We start from the raw sequence: 14,823 nt of genomic DNA, 5'->3' as shown, positions 1-14,823 counted from the left end.
ATGGCTGAGGAAGATTGCAAACTGGGGAGAAAGGGTATTTAAATTTTTGAAGTGTACGCCAACTGAAAATATATATTGCAATAGAGTGGAGGCATCCATATCCCTGTTGCTGGGACAGCACATTGACATGGGAAAAATCTGAGAGGGTGGAAATCAGGCTTTCCACAATTTTGTTAAGTTACCCAGACACCCCAAGAAATCAAGATGACTCAAACAAGGAAAGTCCTGGAAGAGTAACCAAAGTGTGTAAGGTTATAATTATTCATTTAAATGACACATCCAGCTAACTTCTACCCAGCCCTTCATAGAAACTGCCCTAGGAACGGTCTCCAATACACTCTTCATTGTCACATCCACAATAGTCTTTCAGTTCTCACTTTATGTCTCTAAAGAATCTGGAACCCTTTCTCCTCCAGTTTCCAAGCCACTTTGCTTCCCGGGCCTTCCTCCCTCTCTGAGGACTCCTCTCCTCGCTCTGGCCAGCTCCTGCTCCTGAACTTGCCCTCCGAGCTTAGCCTTGGTGATAAATCCCTCCCACTAGTTCAACCCCTAAGGATATCAACACAGAGCATGTTATCCACATTTGAGAGTGCTAACATCTAACCAGGGTCCTCAAAAAATATCACACACAAAATTGTAATATGTGACATCTTCAAGAGATGCCTTTAAGTTAATAACAATGAGATATCTATGCTTAAAACTTGTTCAATTGCGGAAAGCTATATTAACAAGTAAATAAATTCCAGATAACAAAATTTCTGTTCCCTCATTTTTCTTTCTTCTAACAAAAAAACTAACTTTTAGGTATCATCTTCATATTTCTTATACATTTTCAATCATTCTATCAATATTTTACTATTAAAAATCTGATTTGAAGTTCCTTTTCTGACACAAACAAGAAGAGTATTTTAAACAGATATATGAACTTAATAGCCAATTTGTTTTTGAACCCCCCAAAATTAGAGTAACAAGAAGGCCTATTAAATCACATTCTATCAGATAAAAAGAAATGAACTCTAAACACATTCCAATAAATTCCACATGCATAGAAGAGTAGAAGAGATTTGGGCCTGCAAAACTAGTGTGTGGTCATTGAGAGGAGAGCTGAACGAGAAACAGGTCTGAGACTGGCAGAAAATAGTTATTAACACGTACCTTGTTGCTGCCTAGACTGTAAGAAGGAATGAGATCTTGTCGGCTGCCAGACAACTGAAGAAGAAATAAAGAGGAAGATTAGTCCTTTATGTGTAAAAGTACATAAATCTACGGCCCTGGAAATACAAGATTTTGAAAACTGAGTCAACAGACTGTTCCAATTGGGTAGCAGCAGACAGGCAGCCCAGGCCACAGCTGCAAACGTAGACTAGTGGCCTTTGGGATGAGAGGCACGTTTTTTTAAATCAAATTGGTTAGCCACAATCTTAAGAAGGGAGGTTTGTATAAGATCAGATATCCAGTTTATGCTAAGGAAACAACCAACTGGGCCTGAATAAGAAATACTTCGATTGTTTATCCCCTTCCATTTAAAAGATACCAGGTTACTGGTTATCTTATGTATCTGATGTTATGACTCCTTTTTCTGGGTATTCATAGCAAATGTATATACACAAGCTATTTTAAATCATAGGATTCTAAATAATAAATCTCAGCATGTATCAGTACATTTAAACGTATCATTTTCTGAAGGAATGAGAGATATGAATGCTGAATTAAAGTGATACTTCTTAACCTCGGAGAATGTTCTCAACCATTCAGTCTGAGAGCACCGAGCGATGTCTTTCAGTCACTGCGGTGGGGGGGGGGGGGGGGGGGGGGGGGGGGGGGGTGCGCGCGTGCATCACTATTGTCTCTCAAAGGCTAAGGCTGAGAGTCAGCTGCTCTTTGTCACAATGCTTGTAGTGTGGCTTTTCTTGGTGTAAAGTCCAGACAAAGGTATAATGTTTCCTATATCCATATCTTTATCAAAAGTAAGAAAAGGAGAGGTAAATTAGGGCCATAAGCATACTTCTTTGTGAAGAATTATCTGCATGCTTCATATGCACATAAATTATACATTCATGTCTTTAAAAAAAACAACAAACTTAAAACTTTTTGAAAAGTTATGAAACAAACTTATTTTACTCCTTTATACTACCTTGGATGGCCTATAAGCAATTGAGTTTGTAAACCTAACCCAGACTTCTCCTCAATTTAAAAATAAGTTAGTCCAGAAAATTCAAATGGCTTGCCCTAGGCACTTGGTCACAGAACACCCAGTCACTGTGACGGCACCACCAGTGCTAGAGAAATGAGAAACATCAGAGAGGTGCTTAAACGGTACTTCCCCCGACATCAGGAAGGGCAGGGACAGAGCCATGCACAGATTCTCCAGGGAACAGAACAGAGGCCCTTCAACCCGTTCAGACAAGGAAATGATATCTGAGGTGAGATTGAAAGGATGGGGAAGAGCTTATTCAAGGAAAGAGAAGAGAAAGGAGACAAAAGCAGGACATAGAATGGGACGCCATGTACTCACTCTGTTCACATTGGGAGAGCTGATACTCCTCCTACTCAGCTTCCCTTTGCCCGTCAACTGCTCCTTCACCGCAACTTCCTGCCAGTCAGAACCAGAGGGAAACTGTATCAGACACACTCCGAAGCAATACAAGCGAAAGCAAGCCTTGAGTGACCATCTACACATATACATTCCTAGTTCTGTACATAATGGCTGTCACTCCACATGACGAGTGATCCCATTACAATACTGCGGACTATCCAAAGTTAGCTGCAGAGCTGACAGGCTACTAGATGCTTCTCTCCTCTATATTGACGGCTCCCCTGAAGCTGGCAGAAGTCAGTCCCAGGAGAAAGGTCATGAAAATCGGATCTTTCACTTTTATTTTTCATGAGTATGTTTGGTTGCAAAAAGTCTCAAATTGCTAGGTAGCATGAGGTCTAGGGTTTCCCTAAGGGTTAGGCTTACTGCTGGCATTTCTATTCTCCCATCTGGAGACCATTCTACGGCTGTGGAAGGTTTGTCCAGCTAAGCAAGGACCCACTGTGCCTCACTACTGCATAGTTCTTCAGCAACATTACTGCCCAGTGTGAAGGCATTTTTAAAATGATTCTTTAGCCAGCAAAAGTTAAATACTTTCTCCCATTACTTCCAATGCAACTAGATACCACATAGTGCCTTGGAAACAATAACTTTCCAAATATAACTCTTGCATCTTCACAGACTACACCGGCAAGGCTAAATTAATATGCTCCACTTAAGTAGATGCTTCAAAGTTTACAAGTAACAATACTGGGATGCCGAAAGTCAAACACAGAATCGGGCTGGGTCAGCCCCACTGCACCCAGCGCCACGGACTGACCTGGCGAAGGCGATCCAGAGTGAGCAGGTTCTCCACGTCCAGCACACTTCGAAGGTATTTTTCAATGTAAGCCTCAGAGTCAGCAGAAGCCGTGTTTTCCACATTAGCTGCCATTCTCGCTAATGTTTCTCGTTCCTCTACTCCCTGGGCATCCTGGAGAATGGAAAGTTGTATATTAAAATTAAATACAGTGCAGAAGAAAACAGTGTTAAAAGCGTCTTGATCTATACAGACACACACGTACATACAGAGTACTGAGCTAACAAATGGGATATAGGCCCATTGTAAAGTCAGCTTCTGGAACTCAGAAAGCACTTCCCCACAGAAACCACGGTATAAACGGTGGTTAGGTTGCTTTGAAAGGCTAATTAAACACAATGTAGCTGAAATAGTGCATTCTCAACAAAGCTGTTCTCTCTTTGATTTCCACTACAAACAAAAGCATTACTGGTTAGAAAGGATTTGGTGGGCTAGTTGGAAATATAACCACCGCTATATTTTAGGAATGCATCTTGAGGGGCAGGAGAGAAGAATGAGGAGCTGGGGAACAGCTAGGTAAGGGTGGGATCCAAACGACCCTAGTAAGAGGCAGACATGGGGATGGAGAATAAGGTGGAAAGAAGTGTGGGTTTCAACACTTTCACTAAGCAGCCTACCACAGACTACTCAAGATGTACCGGCTTCTACAACTGGTCTCTGTCCTCAACTCTGGAGTGGCAGAGCCGACCAAGAAGAGAAGCATCAGGGAAATTCTCACTGTGGTTTCCAGCACAGCCCAACCCTGCTCCTCTGTCTGACATGGACGGGCCATGCATATAAATGGGATATGCACAAGACGGGGAGCAGGGACAGATTAATATATTTATTTCCAGCAAACTTAGTTCATAACAAATTATTCTGCTCAGAGAAAATCAGATACTTTATTTAATTGTGAATTTGTCAAAAACTACAAAATATATATCCATATGCCACTGCATCTTAAGATACCATCAACTTTAAGAAAAAAAAACCCCCATCATTTTATATACCTCAAAGGAGAAAAAAATGTCTGCCTACTAATTTTAAGATATCATTAATTATAAGACACATTCTAACTTCCAAAAATGTTTTTTAAAATTTAGATAAGCGTTAGAGCCTGGCTGGAGTGGCTCAATTGATTAAGCATCATCCTATGCACCAAAGGTCGCTGGTTTGATTCCCTATCAGAGCACATGCCTGGGTTCCAGGTTTGATCCTTGGTCAGGGTGCATGTGGAAGGCAACCAGTTGATTGAAGTTTCTCTCTCACTCTCTCTCTCTCTCTCTCTCTCTCTTTCTCCCTCTCTCCCTCCCTCCCTCTAAGCATGCCCTCAGGTGAGGATTAAAAAATATAATAATAATAAATAATAATAAATGAGTATTGGGATGGATAAAATAAGGAAGAATTTGAAAGATGGCAACATTTTTGACTCCTATAGTAATGCATTTGAGCCTTTTAATAACCCTGAAATCATTTTCATTTCATTTCATTTCATTTCCTCAAAGAGGAAGGCCACATAATTAGCAAAAGAGGCAAGGCTAGAGTACATATTCGTTTTTCCACTCAACACAGAATATTTATCAGTGTCTGAAGGGTACAGACATTATCCTGATTGTCTAAGAAAGGGGATACTTGAGTTTCAAGAAATGCATATGTCTCCATGTTACCCACACACCTATCAAACGTAAAACATTTCCATTAACTCAGGAAGTTCATTTATGGGCTTCACAATCAATCCCAGCCCTCCTTAAGGTGAGACAATTTCTCTGACTATACATGTTAAACATTTCATCTTTTTTGGAACTTCAAATAAATGAAATCATACTCTTTTGTGTCTAGCTTCTTTCACTCAGCATAATTCTGAGGTTCATTCATATAGTTCATTTCTTTGTAGAGCTGAGCAAGATTCCACAGTATGGAGGTACCACAATTTATTTTATCTATTCATCTGATGATGGATGTTTGAGTTGTTTCCGGTTTCCGGTTATTCTGAGAAGCTGCTATGAATATTCTTGTGCAAGTCTTTATGGACATATGCTTCCATTTCTCTTGGGTAAGAACTTAGAAATGGAATGACTGAGTCATGAGGTAGGTGTCTATTTTCTAAAGTGGTATATTATTTTATACTCCCACCAGCAATGAAAGCATTGACGCTGCTTAAAAAAACCCAAAAAAACATGTGAAGATGTTTCTTGTTGCCCTCTGGCCTATGATCACTTCTTGCCACCAAACCCTCCTAGCTTCTGTAATATGGAACACAAAAGGACTTTTTGGGGCTTTTTCATGATGAGACCTAGCTTCTTAAGGGATCTTTTTGTTGTTGCTAATCCTAACCAGAGGATACTTTTTCCATTGATTTTCAGAGTGGAAAAAGGGAGGGAAGGAGGTGGAAAGAGAGAGAGAAACATCGATGTGAGAGAGACACATCAATTGGTTGCCTCCCACCAGGCACTCCGACCTGGAGTGGGGTGAACCTGAAACCCAGGTACGTGACCTTGACCGGGAATCAAACCCACTGACCCACAATGGCCAGGGCTTAAGGGATCTTTTTATTTTTAAATAAAAAAATAAACTAAGTATAGTCCTTTTACTGTAGGCTTTAAGTCTCACTTTCCCTTTTACTTTACATAAGAATTTGGCAATGTAAAAATTACGCTTGCCAACTGAGATGTTTAGCTAATTATTAGCAGGTAGCCCAAACACATGAGGTTATGTTTATATTTCAGCTGGTTCCTCCACATTTCTTCCCTTTGAAAACCATACCACCTGAAGAATAAAAACACTTGTAAAGGGGGGATAGGGGAATAATGGGGGGATAAGGACACATATGTAATACCTTAATCAATAAAGAAATTTAAAAAAACACTTGTAAAGAGGATAAGAAAATTACAAATAGGAGGGGTGAAGTGATAGGGACAGAAAGATGAGAAGAGGAAGGAAAAGTGGAGATGGTTCATTATAGCTGTCACTGTTTCTCAATTACACTCAAACCACTTATAGAGTTAAGATCTGAAACAACCAGGAAAACATGCAAAACACTCAGATGCAGAGAATAAACAGCAAGTCTCTAGTTAAACATGTAAGTATGCAAAGAGTGATCCATTATGGACCCAAGATTTTGCAGGTAGTCTAACTCTGAAAACAGACTTAACATTTGTTCAGCAGGCTCCAAATTAAATAGTTTAACAGTTAATATTTACTATGAAAGTCTAACACTTTGAAGATCCAGGAAAAACAAGTTACTATTTGACATTATTTGAAAGAAAAAGTGTTTTGCAATACAAGAAATCTCTTCCAAAAACTGCTCTCCGTATTAAAATATATATTGTTCCATCTATTGTTCAGATACTCAACAGGATGAATGAACACACACTGAACCCTCAAATAAAGAGAATGGGGCTGACGTGGATGGATGTGAGGAGACAAGGCGTGCCCCCAGGGCTCACACTCCATGCTCTGTGCTCCACTCCTGAGAAAGGAGTCTCACCTCCTCACTCACTCCTGCTTTCAGACAGTGAGTGTAGCGAGGGCTGCTCCTCTCTCTCTGTCATCGAATCCTTTTCGTAGGTCCCTCATTTCTCCTGCTCATGTACAGAAGGCTTCCAATACCAGCGTGCAGTGCCCAGTTAATAAGTCTCTCAATCAGGGATGAAACACTAGGAAGCATAAACTGCATCCTACAATAATCTTCTGTCAGGGACATTTTAAGCTTGATTTGTTTAAGTCCTGTGAATATCTCACTTAGTTCATAAAGAGAAATAATAATAATAAAATAACAATAGTAACTACAATAATAACAGCAATTACAATTTATAGTTTAGCGTGTGCACAACAATTTGTATATACTGTCTCATTGAATTCTTAAAACAATCCTCTTTGGAAGGTATTGCTAACCTTTTCTGATAAATGAAAACATTTAGACTCAGGGTAACCTATGAGAGTTCACTTCACTAATAGGTTAAAGAAACAAGATTTCTGTTTGGCTCCAAAATGAAACCCTAAATCTCTGCTATCTTATGTTGGCTCCCTTTGAGAGTTACAATATTACCTTATGTCTTTTTAAAAGTTTATTATTTATTGAAGTACTAGAGGCCTGGTGCATGAATTTGTGCATGGTGGAGTCCCTCAGCCTGACTGGCGATCGGGGCCAATTAGGGCCGGCCGGTTGGCCCTGGGGGAGGTTGGCTGGCTGCAGGAGGTTGGCTGTGGGAGCGCACTGACCACCTGGTCAGCCGGGGGGTGGGACCATGGCAGGTTGGCTGGCCACGGGAGGTTGGCTCTGGGAGCGCACTGACCACCAGGGGGCAGCTCCTGCGTTGAGCATCTGCCCCCTGGTGGTCAGTGCACGTCACAGCGACCGATCGAGTGGTCATTCAGTCAACCAGTTGTAATGGTCGCTTAGGCTTTTATATATATAGATATAGACTAAAGGCCCAGTGCATGAAATTTGTGCACAGGTAGGGTCCCTGGTGGCTGCTGGCCGGGGCCTCCCTACCCCCAGACACCTGCTGCCACTGCCGCTGCCAGCCAGGGCGGGGCTGGTTGGGGGAAGGGGCTGCGGGCAGTTGGCCAGCTGGTCCCACCCCCTGATTGAACTCCTGGTCGAGGGGACAATTTGCATATTAGGCTTTTATTATATAGGAAGATAGTTGACATACAACATTAAATTAGTTTTAGGTGTTCAACACAGTAATTTGACATTTATATGCCTTACAATGTGGTCACCACAATAAGTCTAGTAACAATCTGCCATCATATAAAATTATTATGATATTATTGACTATTTTCTCTGCTGTACATTATATCTCTGTGACATTGTTTTATAATTGGAAGTTTGTACCACTTATTCCTCTTTATCTTTTATCAGTGAAAAGGTGTCAACTTGCTTTTCTTTTTTTAATATATTTTTATTGATTTCAGAGAGGAAGGGAGAGGAAGAGAGATACAGAAACATCAATGATGAGAGAGAATCATTGATTTGCTGTCTCCTGTATGTCCCCCACTGGGGATCAAGCTCACAACCCAGGCATGTGCCCTGACTGGGAATCGAACCGTGACCTCCTGGTTCATAGGTTGATGCTCAACCACAGAGCCATGTGGGCCGGGTCGATTTGCTTTTCAAAGCAATGTTTTTCTTTAACAAAATACTAAAGCCGGAACCTTTAGAGCAGGGGTTCTCAACCTGTGGGTCGCGACCCCTTTGGCGGTCGAACGACCCTTTCACAGGGGTCACCTAAGACCATCTTGCATATCAGATATTTACATTACGATTCGTAACAGTAGCAACATTACAGTTATCAAGTAGCAACAAAAATAATTTTATGGTTGGGTCACAACATAAGGAACTGTATTTAAAGGGCCAGAAGGTTGAGAACCACTGCTTTAGAGCCACAAGTACATGTTACTGAGTCAAGATTAGGAAATTCTTCTAAAAACTTATAGCATATCTCTAAATATACATTTCTATTTAGTACATGTTCCTTAGGTAGGTGGCTTTTCAGGGAGTTAGCTCTTTTTACATGTTTATTTTTAGTAAATTCAAATTTCATATGATCATTCACCTCTGGGATATTGGAGACAATCTCAAAAGTCACTCCGCAGCCAGGAATAGAACTTCGATGAGACATCTTTTTTAGGAGACTCTGAGCAAAACCCTAGAAAAACAAAATAGAAGATACGGTTTTCCACTTCAAAAACTGAATTTATGTTATCAGAGAAACAGCGTAAATGATATTGCATTCACTCCAACCAAAAAGAAACAGAACATATTTCCAATCTATGCATGTTGAAATCCAAATCACCAAACACAGGTTCCTCCACTTTGTCTTAGTGCACACAACCCATTTTAGATACCTGTGTGTCTACATGTGCGAATGGGTAACAGGTCCTATATCCACACACTGAGAGCACAGACCCTAACCTCAGGAAACTGACACCAGGCATCCGGTTCAACTCTGCTTAAAGGCTACGGAAATAAGGCTATTAACTTCTACACAATAAAACGACCTTCTAGCTAAAAGGTAAGCAAGGACTGGTGACTCTTACACTTTTTTTATTCCAGTACGATGGACATCTTGTACCATGAATATTGACAAGTTCGGGCATTAAATTCTTGACTAAAGCAGGATCGTTATGAAGGATGATTTAAGAGTGCATGGTCATTGTTTATGCTGACTGTGCTCTTTGCAGTTAAGAATTGAACTGTTGAATTAATGCATAGATGACTCATTTAAAGATGCTGCTAAGACTGAACATCCTGTAGAGGTTGAAGAGAGCAGGGATGAGGGCAGAATATAATTGGTGAATAAAGATAAGAAGAAGAGAGAATATTAAACTAACAGAGAACCTTTTTCCTCATGCAAAAGGGAAGCAGGAAATATGTGAAAACCTCCCAAAGAAAACAGAAAAATCAAGCTGCTTGGTCTTAGGAATACATATTTTCACAAACCTACTGAGTAATTTCTTTCCTATTTAGTAATCTTTAGTAATTTTTTAAAGATATATTAACCTTTTAGAATGCAAAGAGACCATTACTTCATCTCTTCACTCTCTTGACTGCAGCCCGCAAAGCTGAGCCATTACCAGTCCATTGGCCAGAGAGGAGCTACAGCTATTTTCTAATGGGTGTGTGTGTGGGGCGGGGGGCAGTGGGGAGAGGGAGAGTATGGGTGCTGCTGTTATCTCCATTCTTGTTTTCTATGTCTATGGAATTACTAAAGCTGACTTGCATGTATTAGGCTCCTAAGGAAGTCCCTGCTCTTTTTATACAGACTTCGTTTTTAGAAATGAAATATCTGAAATTGGGACGAAAACTGCCATGCCCTAAAATACTGTAATTTCATTCAGTATCAGCTGGATACTATCAAATCATTTCAACCAGGGGGAAAATGTGGCAAGTCCTTGTCCCTGCAACAAAAAATAAAAACAAACAAAAAAATGTAGAAAAAACTTGGTGACATCACAATGCACCCTTTCTGTTAAAAATTCTGTGGGGCCAGTACCCAGTCAGTCTCAGTTGTACCAGGTTAGTCTCGGTGCTTGGCAACCAGAATCTCTAGTTCTGAAACGGCAAATAACTCTTCAAAATGTTCCCCAGCGTGCCGATTTTAATCCATCGAGCCTTCCGAGAAAAGGGAGGTGAAGAGAAGAGTGAATGGGAGACACACCATATGCATCTCTGGCTAACCCGACGACCTGGGCTTTATTGATGTTGGATTGCCCAGCTAAAGAGCTGCAATTTTAACAGCGTTACCGCCAGTCTTCATTTCGAAGATTGATATCAGTGTGACATTTAGAACTAAAGATTAATTTTTAGGGGTGGCGATTACATCTAGGACTCTGTCAACCATGACTGTGCTCTTTTAAATGAAAAGATTTATTTTCATCTGTTCTGGTTTTAGTCAGTGTATTGGGAAGGCCTCCAAAGAGTGAGCATAGACAGTTAAAAAGAATCCCTAGAATCAACCTCCCAAATCCTGTATTTGCAAAACCAATAACGGAAAGAGTTTATATCCACCTAGAAATGTTCCACTAAATGTGTCCTTCATGTGGCACAAGGTCCTTTGTAATCTAGCTTGCAACCATGCCGGCCACGGCCTTTGGCTCTGCAGCGCACCCCTGCTTCTCCAGGTCCCCAAGCCTGCCACGCCCTTGCCATCCTCACCACCCCTGCACATATTTCCTCCTCTCCACGGAACAGCCAACAGCTCCTTCCTTGTCTGCAAAAAAGCAGCTCGCATGCTACCTGCTCTCTGAAGTCTCCCCCGATGTCCTCAGCCTGAACTCTCCCTTCCGCACCTGCCCTCTCCCAGCACATGGTGAGCACCCGCATCAGGGCACAGTCACAGGAGAGGAGAGTCACCTGTTTATACCTGGACACATGCCAACGGACACTGGCTCTTTAAGGACTGAGACTATTACTTATTCATCTTTTACCCCAAAGCCAGATAAGAGTCCACGTCCCAAATTTATGAATCAGCCAATTCAGAGAGATGACTGAAAGGAAAGAAAGGTATGGAAAGCAAAGGGTAAGAAGCACAAACAAAGGCTCCCTGCAGTGAACCTTCTCATCTTAGAGGACCCAGATGAAAAGTCAAAAACAAAGAGCCTTCACCTCGACAAGGCTCTGTGGCACCTGAAAAAGGGCTGTAAGTTGTGCCTATACAATAATAAAGGTCCACTGTAATGATTTACTACTGGCTCAGAGGAAGCCAGGGTGACATGCTCTGGGACGGAAGCAAGCCCAGCTACAGGCCAGGAACAGCCCCTTGAAAAGAAGTGCGCAATGCTGCACAGAGCCTGTGGGATGGGAGGCCAGAGGGTCGCTCCACGGCCCTACCCTGCTTCCAGTCATTTCTTCCACTAGGATGAGCGACTCACCTGCCGGCCATGCACATTGACACAGATTCGTTTGCGCAACACTAGCTGCATGTCAGCTGGATGGCTGAGCCCGACCGTCACCCGCACAATCAGAAACACTCGCTCATCCGCAGGGGTGCCTTTGCTGAGCTGAGGACAACTGTGCACTGCGGAGTCCCACGAAGCTTCCGCTTTCACCTGCAGAGAAGACAGAAAGAACATGCTTTCCCATCTTCTCCTAAGAACAAGAAACCTCACAAAGAGACACCTTGGCTTGGGCTGAGGTGGAACACGCCAGTCATGAGGGAGTCTACTAAGAGCCCTGTCCTGAAGACTGTGGAGTATGAGGGTGTGGCCACGAACACCCTCGGCTGGGAATACAGAGCAGAATGTTCTCTGCTGGCTGGATTTGAAATTTTTTTTAAAAAAATGCTCACCTGCCAGCCATGAACATAAAAATTTTTTTGCAAATTCAGTTTAATGAACTCCTGCATATCTTTCATCTAGATTCATCAACTGTTAATACTGGCCACTTTTCTTTTCCCTCTTCCTCACAACACATACACACACTGTGTTATTATTATTAATTTTTTGCTGAATTGCTTTAGAGTAAGTTACAGACATATAACTCTACATCCCCAAATACTTTAGCAGTTATCGTCTAAGAACAAGGGCATCCTCTGACTTACCCTCTGACTTCCTGAATATTATAATATTCAGGAAATTTCACATCGATGCAATACTATGACATAATATAGAGTTCATACTCAAATTTTCCCATTGTTCCAATCCAGGATCACAAACTACATTTAGCTGTCACGGTCCCTTTATTCTAATTTAATTTGAAATGGTTCCCCAGCCTTTGTTTATCACTCGAGACACTGACTACGAAGGAAGGGCCCATGTCTGTTTACAGAGGGTGCCACAGCTGGGTTGTCTGACTGCTTCCCCCTGTGAGACCCAGGTTGTGCATCTTAGGCATACCCCTAAGGGACCATGTGTCCTTCAAAGCATCACATCAACTTCCCTTCCTTAAAGTATTTTATCATTTTCCCAATATACTCCAAATTTTTAAATGAACCCCCACTGTACTAGTATATGCATCACTAGGATTCAAACATTATTAGGATTTTACCACACTGGATTCATTGATTGTTTCCCTGCCCCCCCTTTTTTAGAAAGTATTAACTGAAGAATTTCAAAGCAAATCCCAGGTATGGTATCATTTTACCTCTTCACTTCAGCAGCATTTCCCTAGAGAGTGGGCCCTGCAGACCTGAACAATGAATACTAACACTCAGCCTTCACCAGGAGAGGAAGTAAATGTTGCGTGGACTAATCAGATAATCCACTCCTTCTGGAAGTGGTTCCATTCTTTCTGGAAGCCATAATGAAAAGTTTCCATTTTCATTTCTGGAGAAATGTAAGCACTGAAATAACAACCTTGCTGGCTGTTTCAAAAGGCTCAGGGAAAGGTTAAGGAAACTACTTCTCATCCAATCCTCCTGAGTTATGTTTTACTTACCTCTCTATCATGGTGTTTGACAATCTGCAGTTCAAAGAACTCGTCCTCCTCTTCCTCAGTAAGGGTAGCATCCCATCCACCAGGTTCTGGGTCATCAAGATTATCCTGAGAGCTGAAATCATCCGCTAAAAGCGGAGAAGTTCCATTACGTACAAAGATCATTTTAAGGACAACCCCTACCAGTTAAATTTCAATGTGTTTGGTATTAAAATCCTTCTTCCTCAAATTTCATTTCCTTTGGCTCTAAAATCTTACATGACAAGGATGATGACCATTAAACAGTTCACAGATCTTAGAGATGAAAAATGCCTCAAGAAATTATCTTACCCAATCTCCTACCTTTATGCCTTATTTTACATGAAAGGCAACTGAAGCCAAAATACCCAAGAGATTACTCAAGGTCAGTCCATAAATGTTAATGATAAGATTATAACCCAAATTCCCTGAGAGTGGACTGAAAAAAGGAGAAGCGAGAATGATTCTGATTATCTGACAGTTGAGTTCATTAAAAGAATCAATTGGCTACAGGAACTAGAAACTGGAGGGGTTTCTAGTTCCTGTAGCCAATTATATAATACTAGAGGCCCGGTGCATGGATTCATGCACCGGTGGGGACCCTCGGCGTAGCCTGCAGTGATCGGGCCAAAACCAGCAGTCCAACACCACCTGCTCCTCCTGCCTGCCACTCCTGCTCATCCTGGCCCTACTGCGCCTGCTGCTGCCACTGCCTGCTGCTCAATAGGCTCGCTGCTGCTCTGCTGTGGTCTCGAGGCTGTGGCGGCCAACCGTGAGCCCTGTGTCTGGCGCTTGTAGGTCAGCTGAGTGGCACTCCCGCTGTGGGAGCGCACTGACCACCAGGGGGCAGCTCCTGCATTGAGCGTCTGCCCCCTGGTGGTCAGTGCGTGTCATAGCAACCAGTCTACTGGTCAGTCGCTTAGGCTTTTATTTTATTTTATTTTTTTATGCTTAGGCTTTTATATATATAGATAGAGTCCATACTCAAATTTTTCCATTGTTCAAATCCAGGATCACAAACTACACTTAGCTGTCACTGTCCCTTTGGTTACTCAGTTCCAAACCTGTCCTCCCAACTCCCTATCTATAAGCTGTGAGTAGGCATCAAAGGTATCTTTTTAGTATGTGGGCTTAGGCAGACCAACAATGGGCATAAGGCTGAACAAGGTCCTGATCATGTCTAGGAATATCCATACTAACAGGTCTTCTTTAGGCTTAGTCTTCTCTCCCTCTCCCTCTCTCTCTCTCTCCCTCTCACACACACACACACACACACCTCACCTATCCAGGAACTGAGCATAAGATTAGGCCAGAGTCACCTTTAGGTTCAAGATTCAAGAGAACAAGGTAAGAGAGAGCGCTGCGGCAATACATTGAAACCCTATCAGGTGGACAGATAGTGGAAGTGGCTAAGTACTCTTTCTAACTCTGTGTGTATATGAAACTCTCCCATGTGTCTAAATAAGCTAACCAGCACAAGATGCGAAAAACCTCAGATATCATAACTCACTTCCAGCTCGGTGAAAGAAAACCCCTGAGGACATCCCATCT

The 14,823-nt window shown here is 42.0% G+C and overlaps 1 protein-coding gene across 1 annotated transcript in view; it reads right to left on the bottom strand.

The window, feature by feature from the left end:
• Positions 1 to 14,823, bottom strand: part of KIF13B (kinesin family member 13B) — a 200,386-nt gene that overhangs the window by 41,889 nt on the left and 143,674 nt on the right. The window contains exons 30-35 of the mRNA XM_070415506.1: positions 13,258 to 13,382; positions 11,754 to 11,930; positions 8,936 to 9,028; positions 3,357 to 3,509; positions 2,516 to 2,593; positions 1,156 to 1,209 (exon numbers count right to left, since the gene is read on the bottom strand). Of these exons, the coding sequence (XP_070271607.1) occupies positions 1,156 to 1,209; positions 2,516 to 2,593; positions 3,357 to 3,509; positions 8,936 to 9,028; positions 11,754 to 11,930; positions 13,258 to 13,382 (680 nt within the window). The remainder of the gene's footprint in view (positions 1 to 1,155; positions 1,210 to 2,515; positions 2,594 to 3,356; positions 3,510 to 8,935; positions 9,029 to 11,753; positions 11,931 to 13,257; positions 13,383 to 14,823) is intronic.

The sequence above is a fragment of the Myotis yumanensis genome, unplaced genomic scaffold, assembly GCF_028538775.1.
Source record: "Myotis yumanensis isolate MYYU_CA2020_CCGP unplaced genomic scaffold, mMyoYum1.0.hap1 SCAF_5, whole genome shotgun sequence".
In the NCBI taxonomy this organism is placed as follows: Eukaryota; Metazoa; Chordata; class Mammalia; order Chiroptera; family Vespertilionidae; genus Myotis; species Myotis yumanensis.
The sequence above is the reverse complement of the archived record's forward strand: the minus strand, read 5'-3'. Positions and strand labels throughout refer to the sequence as shown.